This window comes from Dendrobates tinctorius, unplaced genomic scaffold (assembly GCF_039654945.1).
Source record: "Dendrobates tinctorius isolate UK_male_01 unplaced genomic scaffold, ASM3965494v1 ptg000017l, whole genome shotgun sequence".
NCBI lineage: Eukaryota > Metazoa > Chordata > Amphibia > Anura > Dendrobatidae > Dendrobates > Dendrobates tinctorius.
Window position 1 is genome coordinate 1,171,249 of NW_027361685.1, and position 23,525 is coordinate 1,194,773.

The 23,525-nt window shown below is 47.4% G+C and overlaps 1 protein-coding gene across 3 annotated transcripts in view; it reads right to left on the reverse strand.

Annotated features, from left to right (window-relative positions):
• Positions 1-3,054: 3,054 nt before the first annotated feature.
• LOC141082237 (uncharacterized) overlaps positions 3,055-23,525 on the reverse strand; it is a 266,254-nt gene continuing 245,783 nt past the window's right edge. The window contains exons 1-7 of one of the 3 annotated variants that reach the window (XM_073566177.1): positions 11,419-13,736; positions 11,094-11,243; positions 10,785-10,964; positions 10,579-10,702; positions 10,398-10,495; positions 10,109-10,199; positions 3,055-4,297 (exon numbers count right to left, since the gene is read on the reverse strand). In XM_073566177.1, coding sequence (XP_073422278.1) covers positions 3,192-4,297; positions 10,109-10,199; positions 10,398-10,495; positions 10,579-10,702; positions 10,785-10,964; positions 11,094-11,171 — 1,677 coding nt within the window. In that variant the 5' untranslated portion in view covers positions 11,172-11,243; positions 11,419-13,736 and the 3' untranslated portion in view covers positions 3,055-3,191. Of the gene's footprint in view, positions 4,301-10,108; positions 10,200-10,397; positions 10,496-10,578; positions 10,703-10,784; positions 10,965-11,093; positions 11,244-11,418; positions 13,737-23,525 lie in introns of those variants that run through there. The other 2 variants (XM_073566175.1, XM_073566176.1) reach the window with 2 other exon arrangements.

A 23,525-nucleotide genomic window follows, 5' to 3' on the forward strand; every position in this document is an offset into this window, starting at 1 on the left:
TTAGAAAATTTTTTTTGACAGCGTGATCAATGAGTGGAACAAGCTGCCACGAGAAGTGGTGAGTTCTCCTTCAATGGAAGTCTTCAAACAGAGGCTGGACAGACATCTGACTGGGATGATTTAGCGAATCCTGCTTGGAGCAGGAGGTTGGACCAGATGGCCCAGGAGGTCCCATCCAACTCTACGATTCTATGATTCTCACCTTGAATTTATCCTATAAAACTCCCATATAATATTCTGACCTTGAATTTATTCTATAAAACTCCCATATAATATTCTCACCTTGAATTTATCCTATAAAACTCCCATATAATATTCTCACCTTGAATTTATCCTATAAAACTCCCATATAATATTCTCACCTTGAATTTATCCTATAAAACTCCCATATAATATTATCACCTTGAATTTATCCTATAAAACTCCCATATAATATTCTGACCTTGAATTTATCCTATAAAACTCCCATATAATATTCTGACCTTGAATTTATCCTATAAAACTCCCATATAATATTGAGCTAGTTGAGAATCTGGAGCAATACATTTGTTGGTTCCATTAAACTCTCAAAATGGCCAGAAAAAAAAGAACTTTCATGTGAAACTCTACAGTTTATTCTTGTTCTTAGAAAGGAAGACTATTCCATGCGAGAAATTGACAAGAAGCTGAAGATTTCCTACAACGGTGTGTACTACTCCCTTCAGAGGAGAGCACAAACAGGCTCTAACCAGAGTAGAAAGAGAAGTGGGAGGCCCCGCTGCACAACTTAGCAACAAGACAAGTACATTAGAGTCTGTAGTTTGAGAAATTGTCGCCTCACAGGTCCTCAACTGGCAGCTTCATTAAATAGTACACGCAAAACGCCAGTGTCAACGTCTACAGTGAAGAGGCGACTCCGGGATGCTGGCCTTCAGGGCAGAGTGGCAAAGAAAAAGCCATATCTGAGACTGGCTAATAAAAGGAAAAGATTAATATGGGCCAAAGAACACAGATATAGGACAGAGGAAGATTGGAAAAAAGTGTTATGAACAGACGAATCCAAGTTTGAGGTGTTTGGATCACACAGAAGAACATTTGTGAGACGCAGAACAACTGAAAAGATGCTGGAAGAGTGCCTGACGCCATCTGTCAAGCATGGTGGAGGTAATGTGATGTCTGGGGTTGCTTTGGTGCTGCTAAAGTGGGAGATTTGTACAAGGTAAAAGGGACTTTGAATAAGGAAGGCTCTCACTCCATTTTGCAACGCCATGCCATACCCTGTGGACAGCGCATGATTGGAGCCAATTTCATCCTACAACAGGACAATGACCCAAATTATGCAAGAACTATTTAGGGAAGAAGCAGGCAGCTGGTATTCTATCTGTAATGGAGTGGCCAGCGCAGTCACCAGATCTTAACCCCACTGAGCTGTTGTGGGAGCAGCTTGCCGTATGGTGCGCATGTCAAAGGTCTGCAATGCTGGAATTGCTGCAAAGGGGGCATTCTGTGATGAAAGCAAAGTCTGAAGGAGAAAATTATTATTTCAAATAAAAATCTTTTTCTAGCCTTCTCAATGTCTGGACGAGATTTTAAATTCATTTGGCAACTCATTTGATTAATAAAAGTATGAGTGTTCATGGAAAACACAAAATTGTCTGGGTGACCCCAAACTTTTGAGCGGTAGTGTATATACATTATATATATATATATATATACACACACACGTAACTATTCCTTGATTAGAAGATTCACTGACAAAATGATAAAACTAAACTTTATTAATTCCAAATGTAAAACTATACCCATAATTCACTCCCTGAAGGTTAGTCAGTAGGTGACTAATAGAAAAAACATGTACCCCACAGTTCAGTGTATAGGGTGAGGTGATGTATACACACTCACTCTCCAAGCCTCTTATTTCTACGGGTTTCATCATCCTCACCAAAGGCGACTCATCAGGAGACTATTCAATATTGACCTGTATTCAAGCTGGACTAGATGAAGAAAACCCTAAAATCATGTATCATGTTATCCAAAACAGTCAGAAAACTAGCCCCATATTGGCAGATCCCAGACCTCAAACTATATACTTCAGAAGTTTATAAGCCCCTCCAGTGTCAGGAATAGATAGTATGTGAAAATACCGTATATACCGCTCAGGGAACACTTACCTGTCAGAGATCATTTCCATATTCATACTAAATAATGGCACAGATCTCCCAGACATTATGACTGCACATATCCCTAGTCTCTATAACGATATTGTTAACTTACACAGTATATAGTCTGCGGTCTGGGGTCTGCCAATATGGGGCTAGTTTTCTGACTGTTTCGGATAACATGATACATGATTTGTTGTTTTTTTCATTTAGTCCCGCTTGAATATAGGTCAATATTAAATAGTCTCCTGATGAGTCGCCTTTGGTGAGGACGATGAAACCCGTAGAAATGAGAGGCTTGGAAATGTGGGATATATGTTTTGTCTATTAAGCTATGTGCACACGGTGCGTATTCTGCTTTGGAATTTTCCACGCAAAATTTTCTAAATCCGCAGGTCAAATGACCTGCATTTTTCCTGCAGATTTAGTGCATTTTTTGTGCGATTTTACTGCATATTTTGTGCGGTTTTCCCCTTCAGTTTTCCACCTGCAGATTTCTAGAATGGAGCAGGTGGAAAACTGCAGAAAACCCGCACAAAAGAAGTGACATGCTGCATTTTTCATTCCACACCAAATCTGCACGGAAAAAAACGCAGCATGTGCACTGCGGATTTTGTTTTACATAGCCTTTAATGCTACTGTACATCACATGCAGTTCTGCTGCGATTCCGCAGGGCCAAATGCGCTGCGGATCTGCAGCAGAATTCGCACCATGTGCACATAGCCTCAGTCACCTACTGACTAACCTTCAGGGGTGAATTATTTGTATAATTTTACATTTGAAATTAATAAAGTTTAGTTTTATCCTTTTGTCAGCAAACATGAGGAATGACAAGAGACAACCCATTTAAGAAGATTCAATTTTGGTTAAAACTATTCCAACATTATGAATATAAAAAAAGGCTTCTCCCCTATGTGACATCTCTGATGTTTATTAACAGTTGATTTCCAAGTAAAATATTTCCCACATTAAGAAAATGAAAAAGGCTTCTCCCCTATGTGACGTCTCTGATGTTTATTAACAGTTGATTTCCAAGTAAAATATTTCCCACATTAAGAAAATGAAAAAGGCTTCTCCTCTGTGTGACTGCTCTGATGCTTAACAAAATATGATTTGTGCGCAAAACATTTCCCACATTCTGAACAGAAAAAAGGCTTCTCCCCTGTGTGAGTTCTCTGGTGCTTAACTAAATCTGATTTCTTGTTAAAACATTTCCCACATTCTGTACAAGAAAAAGGCTTCTCCCCTGTGTGGATTCTCTGGTGCATAACTAAATCTGATTTCTTGTTAAAACATTTCCCACATTCTGTACAAGAAAAAGGCTTCTCCCCTGTGTGGGTTCTATAGTGAATAACAAAATTTGATTTCTCGTTAAAGCATTTCCCACATTCTGAACAGGAAAAAAGCTTCTCCCCTGTGTGGTTTCTTTGATGGCGATCAAGATGTGTTTTCCGTTTAAAACATTTCTCACATTCTGAACATGAAAAAGGCTTCTCCCCTGTGTGAGTTCTCTTGTGAGAAACAAGCAGTGATTTAACTGCAAAACATTCCCCACATTCTGAACATGAATATTGCTTCTCTCCTGTGTGAGTTCTTTGGTGCTTAACAAGATTCCCTTTCAGGTTAAAACATTTCCCACATTCTGAACATGAAAAAGGCTTCTCCCCTGTGTGAGTTTTTTGGTGTTGAACAAGATTCACTTTCTGGTTAAAACATTTCCCACATTCTGAACATGAAAAAGGCTTCTCCCCCGTGTGAGTTCTCTGGTGAGTAACCAATTTTGATTTCTTGTTAAAACATTTCCCACATTCTGAACATGAAAAAGGCTTCTCCCCTGTGTGAGTTCTATGGTGATTAACCAATTTTGATTTCTTGTTAAAATATTTCCCACATTCTGAACATGAAAATGACTTCTTTGCTGTAGGAGCAGTTTGTTTTTTAATGCCTCTTTTTTGACTTTGATTTTCCTTAGTAGTCAGTAATGAATCAGAAGATGGGACCTGCTTCATGGGATCAGATGACAGATCTTTGCTGTGAATGGATGATGGTATATCTGGAGTAATGGCAATCACTTCAGTTGTATCTTGTAGGATCTCAAGATCATCAGATTTAAAAATTGTAGATGTCATCTGTCCCTCTGATCTCCTGGTACAGTCATCTGCTAAGAAAAAAACAATTAGTTTTTAATAAAATATCCCTGAGTTTTATATTTTTGAACATTTCTACTTAAACTGTCCATAAAAATGGCAAGCTATGTAAAAGCTTTAATTATTTACCAAGACAATGACAGTGCAGAGTCTAATAGAAAACCTTGTTGGATGAGCCAGTAGTGTGCGGTGTTCAACTGTTTGTTCATTCTGCCTCCCAAATATCAAATAAAAAGAAACCAGTCAATGTTATGTAGGTGAAAATAATACCAATTCTCATCTCACAAAAACAAGTCCCCACTCAGGTCCATCATCTGTCAATGGAAAAACAGATAAGGCAGATTACAGTTAATGCTATAGTTAGGGTTCGTGTTGGGGCTAAAGTTAGGGTTAGGGTTTATTCTAAAGTTAGGGTTAGGCTAAAGAATTTCACTTTGGTGGTGGGTATTTTCTGTCATATTTACCCCCCAAACTCACTTCAAATGTGAAGTGGTCCCTAAAAAAATGGTTTTGTAAATTTTGTTGCAAAAATGAGAAATCGCTGGTCAACTTTTAACTCTTATAATTTCCTAATGAAAAAATATTTCCAAAATTGTGCTCATGTGAAGTAGACATGTGGGAAATGTTACTTATTAACTATTTTGTGCGATATGACTCTTTGATAAGGGCATAAAAATTAAAATTTTAAACATTTTTGCCAAATTTCCATTTTTTAACAAATAAATGAAAGTCATAAAATAAATGTTACCACTATCATAAAGTACAATATGTCACAAGAAAACAGAGTCACCAGGATTCCTTGAAGCGTTTTAGAGTTATGACCTCATAAAGTGACACTGGTCAGCGTTGAAAAAATTGGCCCGATCACGAAGGCAAAAACTGACTTCTGGCGCTAAAGTGTTAATATTTTGTTGCACAACCTTTTGACGCAATCACTGCAATCAAACGATTCCTGCAACTGTCACTGAGACTTCTGCACCTCTCGACAGGTATTTTGGCCACTCAAGAGCAAACTGCTCCAGTTGTCTCATGTTTGAAGGTCGCCTTTTCCAGACGGCATGTTTCAGCTCTTTCCAAAGTTGCTCAATAGGATTTAGGTCAGGGCTCATAGAAGACCACTTCAGCATAGTCCAATGTCTTACTCTTAGCCATTCTTGGGTGTTTTTAGCTGTGTATTTGGGTCATTATCCTGTTGCAAGACCCACGACCTGCGACTGAGACCAAGCTTTCTGACATTGGGCAGCACATTTCTCTCTAGAATCCCTTGAGAGTCTTGAGATTTCATTGTACCGTGCACAGATTCTAGACACCCTGTGCCAGATGCATCAAAGCAGCCCCAGAACATAACAGAGCCTCCTCCATGTTTCACATGAGCAAGGCAATCCTTGGGATATGGAAAGCAGAGAAGATAGTGCCAAGCATGCTCATGGTGGACATCTTTTGAGCTGCCAGGTGACCATGAACAGTGCTCCCAATACATTGTGTCTGCAAACTATTCCAGCAAGATCTGCATTCAAATAGCTAAATGGCGCTCCTTCCCTTCTGAACACTGCCATGTGCCCAGACAGTAGTGTACAATCGTATATAGGGTATAGTGCGAAGCTGGAAAATAATCTGTAAGATCCATTTGTTTTCTATTATCCTTTGTGAAGAATTCCAAACTTACCACCACATAAAGTGACACACGTCAGATACTAATAATGGGGCCTGATTAGGAACTACTGAAATGATCAAACTCCACAGTCTCCATCAGTAATAAATGAGCAGCTAGTGGTGAAACCTCTCTGGGGTAATTAGAGTATGGGGCTCGGTGACGTCACAATCTAAACTATTGTAAGGTCCAATATTTTCTGTCAGATGAGTTTCAAGAAGAAATATTACACATTTATAGAGAACTGTGTATAATAGTGCAGAGCTGAGATGTCTTAAAGTGCCCCTGTCAGCAGGATTGTGCTTAGTAACCTACAGACACTGTCAGGTCAGCGCCATTATACTGATTACAGTGATACCTGGTGATGAAATCCGTCTTGTGGTTGTTTAATCTGTATTAGTAGTTTTCAGTTAATGAGATTCTCGTGCTCTGGGGCGGGGCTGTGGGTGGGGCTGTGGGCGGGGCTTTATGTGGTGCTCTGATTACATATTCATCTGTATTGGCTTATGACAGGTCGCTGATCCCTCACTGACCTGCCCCCCATTATTACATAATGCATATAATAGCATTGATATTATTGGTGATAATGCCTATAATATTGTGACTATTGTGAGGCTTAGAAAAAAAATTACATCCAGCAAAATGTCACCGGCGATGGCGGCGCCTGTGTGGCGCCCCTGAGGGTTCAGTCGCCACCGAGGTACTGCAGCTCCTCCTGAGGTGTGGTACCCCACCATCCAGGTAAGGTGGAAGCTCCTGACCACACTCCAACACTTGCACCCCTCACCACACAGTAGTGTAGCAAAGCCACATTGCGGCTCCCTGCTTGGAACAAGAAACGTGCTAGGAGGCGGGTGGAGTTAGAATACATAAAAGAGCAGGAAGGTTAAGAATTTCAGTTCAGTGAGTTCAGTGAGCTGAGTGAGTGCAGTGAGGCATTCAGTCGGAGAGTGTGAGAGAGAGAAGATCCCTGAGAGGGATGGAGGAAGGAGGTGCTGCAGCAGACCTCAGTGATCTGAGCCTGCTGGCACGGGAAAGGAAAGAAAGAGAAAGACATTGAACGGAAACCTGACTTTTCATAAGAAGGAAAGACTAGCACGGAACGTGAGGAGTAAAAGAGAACAGAGGACGTGGGTCAGAGGAGAACCCTTCCTAGAAGTTCTAAGCGCAAGGCCGGGGCCCGGTCTCCGAGGTTGTTCGGATACTAATGGTCCTGCAACAGACACCGGAGGAGTAGTGGGCTGTAAATGCGCTACTCCCATCTCAGACTTGGGGGCACAACAACAACATTGATAGTGAGCCGGGACTAGGAAGCAAGGAGTCCCCGAAGCAGGCTACAGCTGTCTGCCGTACGAGGAAAGTTCATAAGAACATCGGACAGGAGGAACTCCAGTGTAACTCAGTACTGGGAGTACTTCACTTACAGGCGCTATAAGAGGAGACGTTCAGAAAGGCACATGATGGCGGATTGTTGGAAGGGAGCATCCTATATTGCCTGGAGGTTGACTGAGTCCCTGACCCGGAGGACACAGCACGGAGGCAGGCACCTGTTTGCACAACAGACTGTGAGTAAAGCTTTGGAACTACATACCCCAGTGTCCTACATTTATTCCTGCGCCAACACACCCCACACCGCTACATCTGGGTACCAGCTTCTACACTGCCTGCGCCTCTCCTCTACCCCTACATCTACACTGCCCTGGAACTACAGCTCCACCTGTGGGGAGCTTCACCATCTTGGCTGCAACACATCACCAGTCCCAGAGGATCTGCATGCAGCGTCGGCTTAACATCACACTTGCCGAACACCACAGGTGGCGTCACGAACTATTCATCTACTCAACTACATTTCACCATTCAGCCCCCCTTCTACTTGGGTGCCCAGGGCCACGGACCTGATCACCGCTGCTGTGACACATCCTGCTGATACCAGCCCTGTACCGAGTACCCCACAGCCCTGGGAGGGCGACCCACCGGCGCAGTAGCATCTATAAGTAAGAGATAGAGGCTACTGGTCAGGGGCCGCCGGTGACATTTTGCTGGATGTAATTTTCTTTCTAAGCCTCACAATAGCCACAATATTATAGGCATTATCTATATATATATATATATATATATATATATATATTTACCTTAAATTGTCTGTCATCCACTTCCGTCTGGATGTCCTCGAATCCCACAATCCACCGCGCCGCACCGCAAAGTACGCCAACTGCCATATTGGAATACCAAAGTGATGGGTATTCCAATATGGCACCCGCTGGTGATACCAGGCCCTTCCACAGTACCACCAGCAGGATACTGCCGGGACCCTCCCGCCACCACCGGACCCGCCGCTGCCTGTCCACTCACCTCTGTCCCAGCCGGCAGGAAAGACTGCGGCTTGCGGCCTGTGCTGGAGATGGGGTGCGGGCGCCCTCTGGTGACATCGCACCCCATCTCCAGCACAGGCCGCAAGCCGCGGTCTTTCCTGCCAGCTGGCCGCTGCTAGAATCCCCCCCGCCGCTGCCTGCCCACCATGTACATACACAAACACGTACTCACACACATCTCCAGCACAGGCCGCAAACCACCCGCTTTCCTGCCGGCTGTGACTGCACGGAGGTGGGTGCGCAGGCAGCTGCGGGACACACACCCACATGTACACACACACACACACACACTTCCCTCTCGATGCGATAACATCGGGCACACCTCTAGTCAACAATAATATCAATGCTATTATATGCATTATGTAATAATGGGGGGAAGGTCAGTGAGGGGTCAGCGACCTGTCATAAGCCAATACAGAGGAATATGGAATCAGAGCACCACATAAAGCCCCGCCCACAGCCCCACCCACAGCCCCGCCCCAGAGCACGAGAATCTCATTAACTGAAAACTACAAATACAGATTACACAACAGTAAACCAGAGTTGCCCTCATTTATGGTGGACCATTGGAGCTACTATGAATCCTGAGCAGAAGATTAGAGAAAATAATATTGCTCCCCATTTCAGGAGAGATTGTGCAGTAATCTGAATTCCTGAGGATCAAAAACAATGTAATTTATGACGTGGAGTGAATCCATGACACCAGGGCTGGAGCCAACACATCTCCTGCAGGCGGGAATAAATGTATATTACAGCCATCAGCCACACACAGCTTAGAGATCTATCAGGGCACAGGTGGAATGTTTGTCCTGGAGATTATCACAATCCTCCTTGAAGTTAGTTGGTTTTAATACAAATTGAAAAGTCAGGATAAAGGGAAACTCTGCTGTTATTGGACAGAAATTCACACTCGGCCTCACTGCACATTTACTGTTGTCTCTCATAAAAGGGAAGTTTGGCCAGAAAGACTGGACCTGGTCTTGTAGGGACCATGAGACATTGAGCAGCACAGAAGGGAGAGAAGATTCATCCGATAAGATCTCAGGGATCTAGGAAGCCAACAGCATCATTACCCTCCGCTTTCTCTTACAGGCCCAGCATAAGATTTTTCTTCAAGTGATTTTCTATCTTGTCAGCACATTCTACGTACGCTGTCGTTTGGCTTTATAGTTACAGATCTGGGCAGGTAACGGTCAGCGTCTCCTAATGTGAAGGAGAGAATAGCTAGTTACTATCTCTTTGTCTTGAGAATAAACTTCAGTTGTGTGCAAACCTTTACTGAGAAAAGATTAGACATCTAAGGTCGGGATCACACCACTGGGTGTGATGTGAGAAACTCGCACGAGTCTGTCGCATCAACAACCATGTATTTCTATGCAGCCGCAGCTCCGGTCCTGAGTACCAGCGGCAGCGCCGGATATTGATGCGAGAGACTCATGCGTTTCTTGCATCACACACGGTAGTTTGATTCCGGCCTAACTCTGTGTTCGGTGTGACTCTTTAAGAGCAAACTCGGCCTATATTGGGTCAGGTACAAGTAATCATATAGATCTCTCTTTAAGGGATCACCCTCACACTAATACCAGGGGGTAGGTGGATCCTCCAGGTTTTAAGTTCTATAGAAAAGGGCTTTCAATGCCCAAAGTCATTTGAACAGTTTTGGGTGGAGGAGAATGTTGTGGTCTAGAGGCAAAATGGTGATCATGGTAATACGGCCGGACTACACCACCGATAAAGCAGCCACAGCCGGTGACTGAGAGGAATCTGTGACTTCTCTGCATTCAGTGGTTACTACTCACCTGGGTAGTCATATGTGGGAATCTTCTCTTTACACCACTCATCACCCCTCACATATGTCTCTGTAGTATTAATATGGGTCAGATCTTCACCCTGAAACAAATACTGTAAAAGTCACCGACAGATGGAGAAGTCCCATCTATGATCAGCTCTAATCCTGCCATCTCCACCGCTCTCATTACACAAGTATAAAACATATAATACTGGTGGATAAAACAAGACTGAGCACAAGACCTTCACAGCCGTCTACACATCATAGGGGAGATCTCCTGACACCTTCTCTCCATCTACCTGATGATCCTGAGGAGCACTGGGATCGTCTTGGTTACAGTCCTGTGGAAGAAGAGGATGGGGACATCTCTCTGGTGTTGTCCTCTTACTGGATAGATCTGGAGGAAACACATACAGGGACTGAATTCATTCTCTACATACAGATAACTATAGGCCGTGTGTATTTAGTCCTGTCTATTACCTGGAGATGTGAGGGGCTGGGGAACCTCCATTATGACGTTCTTGTACAGATCTCTGTGTCCTTCTAAATACTCCCACTCCTCCATGGAGAAATAGACAGCGACATCCTGACACCTTATAGAAACCTGACACATACAATGATACCGTCATCCCCCGATCCCTTCATAGTGTTACTGTATAATGTCCCAGCATTCCCAGCAGTGTCACCTCTCCAGTCAGCAGATCAATCATCTTGTAGATGAGTTCTAGGATCTTCTGGTCATTGATGTCCTCATGGATCAGGGGGTGAGGTGGAGGCCCCGTGATTGGGCTCAGTGGTCTTCCCCATCCCTCAGACACAGGGTCCTGACAGCGATCACTAGAGGTCTTCTTCACCACTGTGTAATCCTGGTTATGGAGAGACACATTAATAACTCTCACTACAGACATTTCCAGAGTCCTCACCTCTCCAGTTCTGTCCATCTGTTATTCCCATAGATAAGAATGATGTAATGTGACGTCATCAGAATCTCTCACCTCTCCAGTGAGACAGAAGAGGACCTCTAGGGTGAGGTGTAACATCCTCTCCGCCATCTTGTCTCTGTCCATATCCATCCTTGACGAGTAAATCAGGAAAATTCTCTTTTGTAGAAGATCTTCACTGAGAGGATCTGATATTGTAGAGACCTGAATGAGAAGAAGATGATCCGATGTAACATCATAAGAATCCTGTGTAATAATACAATGACAGCAGCAATCTCCAGAGTAGGGAGATATGATTGACAAATATTTATATACATACACATATCTATCTATATATATATATAATTTCACCAAAGAAAGTAAGGACTGCAGCACTCACCGATCCATATTGAAAGTCCGTAGTTTATTTGTAGCAAAAGTGTAAAACTTCATGGCCGGGAGGCTGAAGAGAGGAGTGAGCAAACTCTGACGACGGCCTAACAGCACTTTCATGGGTCAGCTATATATATATATATATATATATATATATTCGTCTAATTCTGTCTGTCTGTAACGGAAATCCCGCGTCGCTGACTGGTCGCGCTTGGGGACATCACTGAAGGTGGAGGAAGATGGCGCCCGCAGCAGTCCTCCACAGAAACTTCAACGATGTGCCCTGCCTTAACTTGAGCAGAGGAGGGCAAAACCCCCCGGTCAGCAAGGGGCAAGCCTTAGGCAGGACGCAGATGCTGTTCAGAAGGAAATCTCCACACGGGCCTGTTCCCAGGAGCTACAGTCTGAGGAAAGGGCTAAAAAGCCTTCACTAGACCCCTGTACAGCTGTATAATGAGGCCCAGGCTTTATAGTGAAGGGACAGGAGTGAGGGCCTGTTCCCAGGAGCTACAGTCTGTGGAAATGGCTAAAAAGCCTTCACTAGACCCCTGTACAGCTGTATAATGAGGCCCAGGCGTTATAGTGAAGGGACAGGAGTGAGAGCCTGTTCCCAGGAGCTACAGTCTGAGGAAAGGGCTAAAAAGCCTTCACTAGACCCCTGTACAGCTGTATAATGAGGCCCAGGCTTTATAGTGAAGGGACAGGAGTGAGGGCCTGTTCCCAGGAGCTAAAGACTGAGGAAAGGGCTAAAAAGCCTTCACTAGACACCGGAACAGCTATATAATGAGGTCCAGGCTTTATAGTGAAGGGACAGGAGAGAGGGCCTGTTCCAAGGAGCTACAGTCTGATGAAAGGGCTAAAAAGCCTTCACTAGACCCCTGTACAGCTGTATAATGAGGCCCAGGCTTTATAGTGAAGGGACAGAAGTGAGGGTCTGTTCCCAGGAGCTACAGTTTGAGGAAAGAGCTAAAAAGCCTTCACTAGACCCCTGCACAGCTGTATAATGAGGCCCAGGCTTTATAGTGAAGGGACAGGAGTGAGGGCCTGTTCCAAGGAGCTACAGTCTGAGGAAAGGGCTAAAAAGCCTTCACTAGACCCCTGTTCAGCTGTATAATGAGGCCCAGGCTTTATAGTGGAGGGAAAGGAGTGAGGGCCTGTTACCAGGAGCTACAGTCTGAGGAAAGGGCTAAAAAGCCTTCACTAGACCCCTGTACAGCTGTATAATGAGGCCCAGGCTTTATAGTGAAGGGACATGAGTGAGGGCCTGTGCCCAGGAGCTACAGTCTGAGGAAAGGGCTAAAAAGCCTTCACAAGACCCCTTTACAGCTGTACAATGAGGCCCAGGCTTTATAATGAAGGGACAGGAGTGAGGGCCTGATCCCAGGAGCTACAGTCTGAGGAAAGGGCTAGAAAGCCTTCACTAGACCCCTGTACAGCTGTATAATGAGGCCCAGGCTTTATAGTGAAGGGACAGGAGTGAGGGCCTGTTCCAAGGAGCTACAGTCTGAGGAAAGGGCTAAAAAGCCTTCACTAGACCCCTGTACAGCTGTATAATGAGGCCCAGGCTTTATAGTGGAGGGAAAGGAGTGAGGGCATGTTCCCAGGAGCTACAGTCTGAGGAAAGGGTTAAAAAGCCTTCACTAGACCCCTGTACAGCTGTATAATGAGGCCCAGGCTTTATAGTGAAGGGACAGGAGTGAGGGCCTGTTCCCAGGAGCTACAGTCTGAGGAAAGGGTTAAAAAGCCTTCACTAGACCCCTGTACAGCTGTATAATGAGGCCCAGGCTTTATAGTGAAGGGACATGAGTGAGGGCCTGTGCCCAGGAGCTACAGTCTGAGGAAAGGGTTAAAAAGCCTTCACTAGACCCCTGTACAGCTGTATAATGAGGCCCAGGCTTTATAGTGAAGGGACAGGAGTGAGGGTCTGTTCCCAGGAGCTACAGACTGAGGAAGGGGCTAAAAAGCCTTCACTAGACCCCTGTACAGCTGTATAATGAGGCCCAGGCTTTATAGTGAAGGGACAAGAGGGAGGGCCTGTTCCAAGGAGCTACAGTCTGAGGAAAGGGCTACAAAGCCTTCAATAGATCCCTGTACAGCTGTATAATGAGGCCCAGGCTTTATAGTGAAGGGACAGGAGTGAGGGCCTGTTCCAAGGAGCTACAGTCTGAGGAAAGGGCTACAAAGCCTTCAATAGATCCCTGTACAGCTGTATAATGAGGCCCAGGCTTTATAGTGAAGGGACAGGAGTGAGGGCCTGTTCCCAGGAGCTACAGTCTGAGGAAAGGGTTAAAAAGCCTTCACTAGACCCCTGTACAGCTGTATAATGAGGCCCAGGCTTTATAGTGAAGGGACAGGAGTGAGGGCCTGTTCCCAGGAGCTACAGTCTGAGGAAAGGGCTAAAAAGTCTTCACTTGACCCCTGTACAGCTGTATAATGAGGCCCAGGCTTTATAGTGAAGGGACAGGAGTGAGGGCCTGTTCCCAGGAGCTACAGTCTGAGGAAAGAGCTAAAAAGCCTTCACTTGACCCCTGTACAGCTGTATAATGAGGCCCAGGCTTTATAGTAAAGGGACAGGAGTGAGGGCCTGTGCCCAGGAGCTACAGTCTGAGGAAAGGGCTAAAAAGCTATCACTAGACCCCTGTACAGCTGTATAATGAGGCCCAGGCTTTATAGTGAAGGGACAGGAGGGAGAAAAGTGGGGGAAGGAGCCAGAAGAGCCGGACTGCCCATCACTAACCTGCAGAGCCGCACTCCACATATATGGCTGCTCTGTGCACACAGGACCTGTGATGAGGTCACAGGAGGGGAGGAGTCAGGGGTCACATGATCAAGGGCCTCAGTGTGGGCAGGACTCTGCTGTGCTGGTTGTCATGGTGCTGGATGAGGGGAAGTTTCTGTGTCAGGAGGGGTTTACAGGGTGGATGTAGCAGAGCCCTGTGTGTATGAGGTGTACGGGGCGCAGCCGTGTGTGTATGAGGTGTACGGGGCGCAGCCGTGTGTGTACGAGGTGTATGGAGCGGAGCCGTGTGTGTTCGAGGTGTACGGAGCGGAACAGTGTGTGTTCGAGGTGTACGGAGCGGAGCCGCGTGTGTGCGAGGTGTACGGAGCGGAGCCGCGTGTGTGCGAGGTGTACGGAGCGGAGCCGCGTGTGTGTGAGGTGTACGGAGCGGAGCCGCGTGTGTGCGAGGTGTACAGAGCGGAGCCGCGTGTGTGCGAGGTGTACAGAGCGGAGCCGTGTGTGTACGAGGTGTACGGAGCGGAGCCGTGTGTGTACGAAGCGGAGCCGTGTGTGTACGAGGTGTACGGAGCGGAGCCATGTGTGTACGAGGTGTACGGAGCGGAGCCGTGTGTGTACAAGGTGTGCGCTGTGGAGCCCTTTGTGTACGAGGTGTACAGAGCGGAGCCGTGTGTGTACGAGGTGTACGGAGCGGAGACGTGTGTGTACGAGGTGTACGGAGCGGAGCCGTGTGTGTACGAGGTGTACGGAGCGGAGCCGTGTGTGTACGAGGTGAACGGAGCGGAGCCGTGTGTGTACGAGGTGTACGGAGCGGAGCCGTGTGTGTACAAGGTGTGCGGTGTGGAGCCCTTTGTGTACGAGGTGTACAGAGCGGAGCCGTGTGTGTACGAGGTGTACGGAGCGGAGCCGTGTGTGTACAAGGTGTACGGAGCGGTGTGTGTACAAGGTGTGCGGTGCGGAGCCCTTTGTGTACGAGGTGTACAGAGCGGAGCCGTGTGTGTACGAGGTGTACGGAGCGGAGCCGTGTGTGTACGAGGTGTACGGAGCGGAGCCGTGTGTGTACGAGGTGTGCGGTGCGGAGCCCTTTGTGTACGAGGTGTACAGAGCGGAGCCGCGTGTGTACGAGGTGTAAGGAGCGCAGCCCTGTGTGTTCTAGGTGTACGGAGCGGAGCCGTGTGTGTACGAGATGTACGGAGCGGAGTCATGTATGAGGTGTACGGTGCGGAGCCCTGTGTGTACGAGGTGTAAGGAGCACAGCTGTGTGTACGAGGTGTACAGAGTGGAGACGTGTGCGTACGAGGTGTACGGAGCGGAGCCGTGTTTGTACGTGGTGTACGGAGCAGAGCCATGTGTGTACGAGGTGTACGGAGCGGAGCCGTGTGTGTACGAGGTGCACGGAGCGGAGCCGCTTGTGTACGAGGTGTACGGAGCGACGCCGCGGGTGTACGAGGTGTACGGAGCGGAGCCGTGTGTGTACGAGGTGTACGGAGCGGAGCCGTGTGTGTATAAGGTGTGAGGTGCGGAGCCCTTTGTGTACGAGGTGTACAGAGCGGAGCCGTGTGTGTACGAGTTGTACGGAGCGGAGCCGTGTGTGTACGAGGTGTACGGAGCGGAGCCGCGTGTGTACGAGGTGTACGGAGTGGAGCTGTGTGTGTACAAGGTGTGCGGTGCGGAGCCCTTTGTGTACGAGGTGTACAGAGCGGAGCCGTGTGTGTACGAGGTGTACGGAGCGGAGCCGCATGTGTACGAGGTGTAAGGAGCACAGCCCTGTGTGAACTAGGTGTACAGAGCGGAGCCGTGTGTGTACGAGATGTACGGAGCGGAGTCATGTATGAGGTGTACGGTGCGGAGCCCTGTGTGTATGAGGTGTAAGGAGCACAGCCCTGTGTGTACAAGGTGTACGGAGCGGAGACGTGTGTGTACGAGGTGTACAGAGCAGAGACGTGTGTACGAGGTGTACGGAGCGGAGACGTGTGTGTACGAGGTGTACGGAGCGGAGCTGTGTGTGTACGAGGTGTACGGAGCGGAGCCGTGTGTGTACGAGGTGTACGGAGCGGAGCCGTGTGTGTACGAGGTGAAATGTTTTAGACTCAAATTTTTCTATTTCACAGAGAGTAAAATGGAGCCATAATTTACACGGAAATTTCTCCATAAACCTGAGGTCAGGAATGACTGCACACGGCCGGGTTCCAATGGGGAGAGTCACTGTTTTGCTTTTGGAGCACTAATTTGGCAGTCCTAGCTTGTGGGGGCCAATTGTAAAGCCCCCGATGTTTGTGGACAACATACGACCCCCTAAGGTTACCCCATTTCAGACCCTGTACCCATCAGGGAAGTCATCTATGAGTGTAATGGGCATTTTTATCTTACAGGTGTCACTGATTTCTTTACTACTTGCTGTGAAGATAATATTACATGTGTTCCGAGGTGCAGCGAGGGGTTCAGCCCAAGGACATCTGAGTGGGCTCCTAACCAGATGTTATGATGGTGCCTCACATGCCTTGTCAGTGCCTCTCTTCTCACTATGGTCACTGCAGCTTCTCAGTGGGTCGACCTCCCAGGGCTATGGGGTACTCGGAACCAGGCCCTATGAGCTTCAATGGGAGATGTCACGGCAGCTGGGACCCGGCCCGTGGCCCTGGGTGCCCATTGTAAAAGGAGTTGTTGCAGTGTGCTTAGAGTGATGAAAGTTTATGAGTGATTCGTGACGCCACCTGTGGTGTTCGGCAATAGAGATGTAAGCCGACGCTGCAGACAGATCCTCTGGGACAGATGGTGTGGTGCAGCAGTGATGTTATAGCCCTCCACAGGCAGGGCTGTAGTCCCAGGGCAGTGTAGAGACGCGTTGCAGGAATGGTGCAGTGTAGGCACAGGGATGCAGCGGTGCCAGGTGTGTGTGAGGCGGGAATGAGTGGAGGACACCAGGGCATGTCGTTCCAAAGCTTTACTCACAGTCTGTTGTACAAACAGGTGCCTGCCTCCATGCCGTGTCCTCCAGGTCAGGGACTCAGTCAACCTCCAGGCCAGATGGAATACTCCTTTCCAACACTCCGCCAACATGTACCTTTCTGAACGTCTCCTCTTATAGCGCCTTTAAATGAAGTACTCCTAGTAATGAGTTACACTGGAGTTCCTCCTGTCCAATGTTCTTATGAACTCTACTTGTACGGCAGACAGCTGTAGCCTGCTTCGGGGACTCCTTGCTACTAAGTCCCGGCTCACTATCCAGTTGCTGTTGTGCCCCCAAGTCTTGTGTGGGAATAAAGCGGTCACTCCTTCTATTCCTCCGGTGTCTGCTGCAGGACCATTAGTTTTGTGAGTTCATTCTCCCCTTCACCTTTGATGTCTGATGAACTCCCTCTGCTGGTGAAGAGAGGTAGTGAAATTGATTGGGATGGGAAGAACCTGTCATCTGAATAGGCGGAGTGTGATTGGACATCTGGAATTTCTGAGTGGATATAAGGCAGCCGACGCCCTGCTGGGCTGCTGGTGATCCTTTCTGCTCTGAGCTCTTGCATCCAGTTTAGTTCCTGTCTACTAAAAGCTAAGTTTTTGCCCTGCTATTATTCCATGAGATTTTGTCTGGTTTCCTTAGTGTTTATATTCAGCCAGTCCTGGTTGGGACTGGCTGAATTCCATTTTTGTCTCTGATCAGTTTATCTCTTTGCTCTGTTTTCAGAATATACCTGAGTGCTGATATAGTGATTTTGAAGTCTAGCGACTTCAGGGCCTTTTTCCCTATCAGATGGTTGGGACATTTTTAGTAGGGTTTTTTGCGGATTGCGGCCAGCATCTTTTCTGTCCTGTCCTATCTAGTTAGTTGGGCCCCATCGTTTGCTCAGTCTGTCTTTCTGTCTGTGTTTGTGTTTTCATCTGTATTTCACCGACAATATATGTTGGGGGCTATCTATTGCTTTGGGGTCTGCTCTGGGGCAGTTTAGATTTCCCCTTTCCTTCTTTAGGCTTATGTAGTTCTCCGGCTGTGACGAGGGGTCTAGGGCACCGTAGGAACCCCCCATGGCTACTGTTAGTTGTGGTGTATAGGATCTGGGGTCTTCAATCTGATAGCTACCAACCTCTCCGGTTTTCTGGACTTAGCTTGTATTTTTGTTTTCTCCTCCGGTGACTCATTCATAACACATTAGTATCCATACAACCTCGGGGATTGGGCTCCGGCCTTGCGCTTAGAACTTCTAGGAAGGGTTCTCTTTTAACCCACGTCCTCTGTTCTCTTTTACTGCTCACGTTCCTTACTAATCTTTCTTTCTTTGGAAAATCAGGCTTTCAGTCTATGTTGCTCTCTCTCTCTCTTCCTTTCCCGTGCCAGCAGACCCAGGTCACTGGGATCTGCTGCAGCACTTCCATCCATCTAACCCCCTCTCTCCGGGGATCTTCTTCTCTTTCCTTACTCAACAACTGACTCCTCTCCCAAACTCTTCCCGCTCTCTTTAATGTAAACTAAACTCCACCCACCACCCAGCACGTTTCGTGTTCCAAGCAGGGAGCCACCAATGGGTGCTTTGCTGCACTCCAAGCAGGGAGCCGCCGAAGGTGCTTTTCTACACTACATTGTGGTGTGGGGTGCAGGTGTTGGAGTGTGGTCAGGAGTCTCCAAGTTACCTGAATGGTGGGGTACCACACCTCAGGAGGAGGTGCAGTACCTCTGTGGCAGCTGAGCCTCAGGGGTGCCACATACCCCCCGTTAAACACAGCACGTCCGCAGGCTGCAAGGGAAACAAAGTTGACAATACAGGAACATACAAATTTTTATATTGCATAAAGAACATGTCTTATACGAAACTTCCCAATGTGGGAGGCACTGTTTCTTGAATGTTACAAACAGTTCAACTGTCTATCAATATTTAAAGTTATGCTACCTAATTTAAAGTGCTATGGAAGCAAATAGTAACACTTTTTCTAGCAATACATTGCTTTCTGTCATTCTTCACATTTTCTACTTTTCTTCTTCTTACTCTTAATTGACAACTGCTGGTGTCTGGTTCATCATCTGCATATTTTTGTTCAATTCTCCCACCAGCTACTAACCTCCCTAAATCAGACATTTCCCTCTCTGTGGGTGGTACCACAATAACACCCCGGCAGCAGGCACGCTGTCTAGGCGTTATGTTTGACACCAATCTCTCCTTCACATCCCATATACAATCTCTTTCCCACTCTTGCCGCTTACACCTAAAGAACATCTCTAGAATCCACCCTTTTCTCACCATGGAAACAACAAAAACCCTCACTGTAGCATTGATCCACTCCCGCCTGGATTACTGCAATGCTCTATTAATTGGCCTCCCCGTCACTCGACTCTATCCCCTCTCCAGTCCATACTTAATGCAGCAGCCAGGGTTGTCCATCTGGCTAATCGGTACTCGGACGTGTCCTCTCTTCGTCAGTCATTACACTGGCTGCCCATTCATTATAGGATCCAATTCAAAGTACTTGTTCTCACCCACAAAGCTCTCCACGGTGCGGCACCCCCCTACATCTTTTCCCTCATTTCTGTCTATCGGCCTAGCCGATCGCTACGCTCTGCAAATAACTTTCGACTAACCTCTGCACTAATCCGTACCTCCCACTCCCGACTCCAAGACTTCTCCCGTGCTGCTCCTATCCTCTGGAATGCTCTACCCCAAGAAATTAGGACTAACCTCAATTTGCATAGTTTTAGGCGCTCCCTCAAAACACATTTGTTCAGAGTGGCTTATCACGTTCACTAATCAAAGTCATTCTATGTGTAAGTGTGCGTGTGTAGCCCATTCACTATCTCCATCCATCCTTCACTCCCTCAAGATGGCTGGATCTTCATTGTAAATATACAATTGTAAATACACACCTGTACTTTGTATCTCCCTCACCTCATTGTAGATTGTAAGCTCTCACGAGCAGGGTCGTCTTATTTCGTCTTATTTTGCTTTAATTATTGTATTGTTAACGTTGTTACTTATGGCTTGTGTTTTGAAACTGTTAAACTGTAAAGCGCTGCGGAATATGTTGGCACTATATAAATAAAGATTATTATTATTATTAATAATTCTCACATCTTTATTCAAACATTGTAAAACATTCACTATATTTCTTTCTCAATTAAACCCTATAAAATCTGTCATTAATACTTTCACTACACACTATCACTTTCTAGTTTCTTGTTCAAAAATACTAAGCATTATTTCTAAGTGCAAAGAGTAGACATTAGACCGGCCATCATGTCTGGAAATGTCCTTATAACGAGGTAGTCCTTGTTCCAAGGGAAGGTTCCTATGTAAAACCAAGAGAGAGCACCTAAAGAGGTGCAAACTATTTACATTAGCAGTTCTGGATCACTCAGCGTCCATGATCTCCACAGTTCAAGTGTAACGGCTACCAATCAAACTGGGCAACAACTGGATCCAATGGGAAAAAACAAGAAAACAAAAACATGATAACCAAAATAGAAAAACAAGCACTACGGTGGAAATACCCTCCTGGGTAACAAAAGTTAGTTTAAATCAACATTATGGCTGGTTATCCCCTCCTGGGGTTCTGGAAGCTGGTTGCTTGGGCTGCTTCCAGGGGAGATGCTCTGGGTATCCAGATGGGTTGATGAATCGCTGATCCTCGGTAGGAATTCTGGAGACAGCTGCTGCCTGAGGTACAGCAGGGGTAGGCATATCAGCTGTTGCTGGTGATGTCTCTGCCATCAGTAAGTCGGTAGGAGTGGCAGCTAGTATCAATGGATAATGTTCTTCATCCTCTGGGGGCACTGCTGCTCTGGTCCTTGGTCTAACATCTAGGGATGCCGTGGCCTGTTGTTGACGTAGGTAGGAGGCTACACGGGGGTTTTGCAGCTGCGGCCAAGAGAACCCATGATGCGTTTCAATGTCCCGAAGCAGCCTAGACTCGTCCAAGCCCTGAAGGTGTCGTGTGGTGCGCGCCTATTTCAACCGCACCCTCCTCAGCAGGGATTTCTTCCACCTTCCCATCTCCGTCAGCCTAATGCCCCTGGACAACTCGTCCAATACCCCCATTTCAAGCTCCAGCAGGCCAGCCTCCGACAATGAGAATTCGGGGGGTAGCCCGTTAGGAGGGCCAGCATCTATACCTAGTGCCTCCCGGCGGTGCAGTCTCGGCTCCGGTGCAGGCACGGTGCGGGTCCTGGTGGCAACGGTGGTAGTCAGGGCTGCCCGCGTAGATATGAGTGACGGCGGTGGAACAGATGGCAGCTCCCGGTCCGCGGGGGCCTCCGGTGGGACCTGCGCGGCCGTGTCAGGTCCAGACGGGAGCTCCTCTTCCTCCGCTTCAACTCCCAAAGCCTCACACAGCGGCGATGGTAATGGAGAGATTGCAAAGGATGCTGCAGGTGGTATTGCAGCAGTCGCAGGCTCTACAGGGTTTGCCTGGGGGAGATCCGGTGCAGCGATGGCGGGTACCGGTGACTGGGGTACCGCGGGTGTAGGCCCCTCCTGGGCACGCTGCAGATTCAAGGTCCATAAGGCTTCCTGTCTCAGTCGTAAACGGTACGTCAGCTGGGCAATCTCGTCTTCCAGCTGCTGGCGGTTCATCCTGGAAGCCGGGTCAGAGCCTTCAGCCATTGCGCCGGGGAGATTCAGCTCAACCTCCTCGCGCTCCGCAGGCCTCCTCCCTTCTCCTTCCAATATGGCGTTCTCGCATTCTTCCTGCCTGGGCTCTTTTCCCGCCACTGGCTCTCGACCCTCCTTCTAAGGGTGGCGTCTTCTTCCTACTTCTCCATACCAAGCCAGTATGCGAACCCCTCGGGGGGTGGGCCATGTTGCTGTCGCATAGAAGTTCAGACAGGGGAGGCCCAGGACAGTCTGCGCTCTTTTCTTAGGACCACCCATATTGTCACACCCTTCTTCACCACACCGGCGGCCATTTTTAGCGTTCATTTTACAGTCTATTGAATTGGGTCTTCTGCACATTTCAAAAGATTTGAGTCTTAGGCACACAGAACCCGATGGCATCGGATCTCGTCATCCTGTTCGTGACGCCAAAGTTGGGTCGCCCTCCCAGGGCTGTGGGGTACTCGGTACCGGGCCCAATGAGCTTCAATGGGAGATGTCACGGCAGCTGGGACCCGGCCCGTGGCCCTGGGTGCCCATTGTAAAAGGAGTTGTTGCAGTGTGCTTAGAGTGATGAAAGTTTATGAGTGATTCGTGATGCCACCTGTGGCGTTCGGCAATAGAGATGTAAGCCGACGCTGCAGACAGATCCTCTGGGACAGATGGTGTGGTGCAGCATTGATGTTATAGCCCTCCACAGGCAGGGCTGTAGTCCCAGGGCAGTGTAGAGACGCGTTGCAGGAATGGTGCAGTGTAGGCACAGGGATGCAGCGGTGCCAGGTGTGTGTGATGCAGGAATGAGTAGAGGACACCAGGGCATGTAGTTCCAAAGCTTTACTCACAGTCTGTGGTACAAACAGATGCTGCAGCACTTCCATCCATCTATCCCTCTCTCCGGGGATCTTCTTCTCTTTCCTTACTCAACAACTGACTCCTCTCCCAAACTCTCCCCGCTCTCTTTAATGTAAACTAAACTCCACCCACCACCCAGCACGTTTCGTGTTCCAAGCAGGGAGCCACCAATGGGTGCTTTGCTGCACTCCAAGCAGGGAGCCGCCGAAGGTGCTTTTCTACACTACATTGTGGTGTGGGGTGCAGGTGTTGGAGTGTGGTCAGGAGTCTCCAAGTTACCTGAATGGTGGGGTACCACACCTCAGGAGGAGGTGCAGTACCCCTGTGGCAGCTGAGCCTCAGGGGTGCCACATACCCCCCCGTTAAACACAGCACGTCCGCAGGCTGCAAGGGAAACAAAGTTGACAATACAGGAACATACAAATTTTTATATTGCATAATGAACATGTCTTATACGAAACTTCCCAATGTGGGAGGCACTGTTTCTTGAACGTTACAAACAGTTCAACTGTCTATCAATATTTAAAGTTATGCTACCTAATTTAAAGTGCCATGGAAGCAAATAGTAACACATTTTCTAGCAATACATTGCTTTCTGTCATTCTTCACATTTTCTACTTTTCTTCTTCTTACTCTTAATTGACAACTGCTGGTGTCTGGTTCATCATCTGCATATTTTTGTTCAATTCTCCCACCAGCTACTAACCTCCCTAAATCAGACATTTCCCTCTCTGTGGGTGGTACCACAATAACACCCCGGCAGCAGGCACGCTGTCTAGGCGTTATGTTTGACACCAATCTCTCCTTCACATCCCATATACAATCTCTTTCCCACTCTTGCCGCTTACACCTAAAGAACATCTCTAGAATCCACCCTTTTCTCACCATGGAAACAACAAAAACCCTCACTGTAGCATTGATCCACTCCCGCCTTGATTACTGCAATGCTCTATTAAT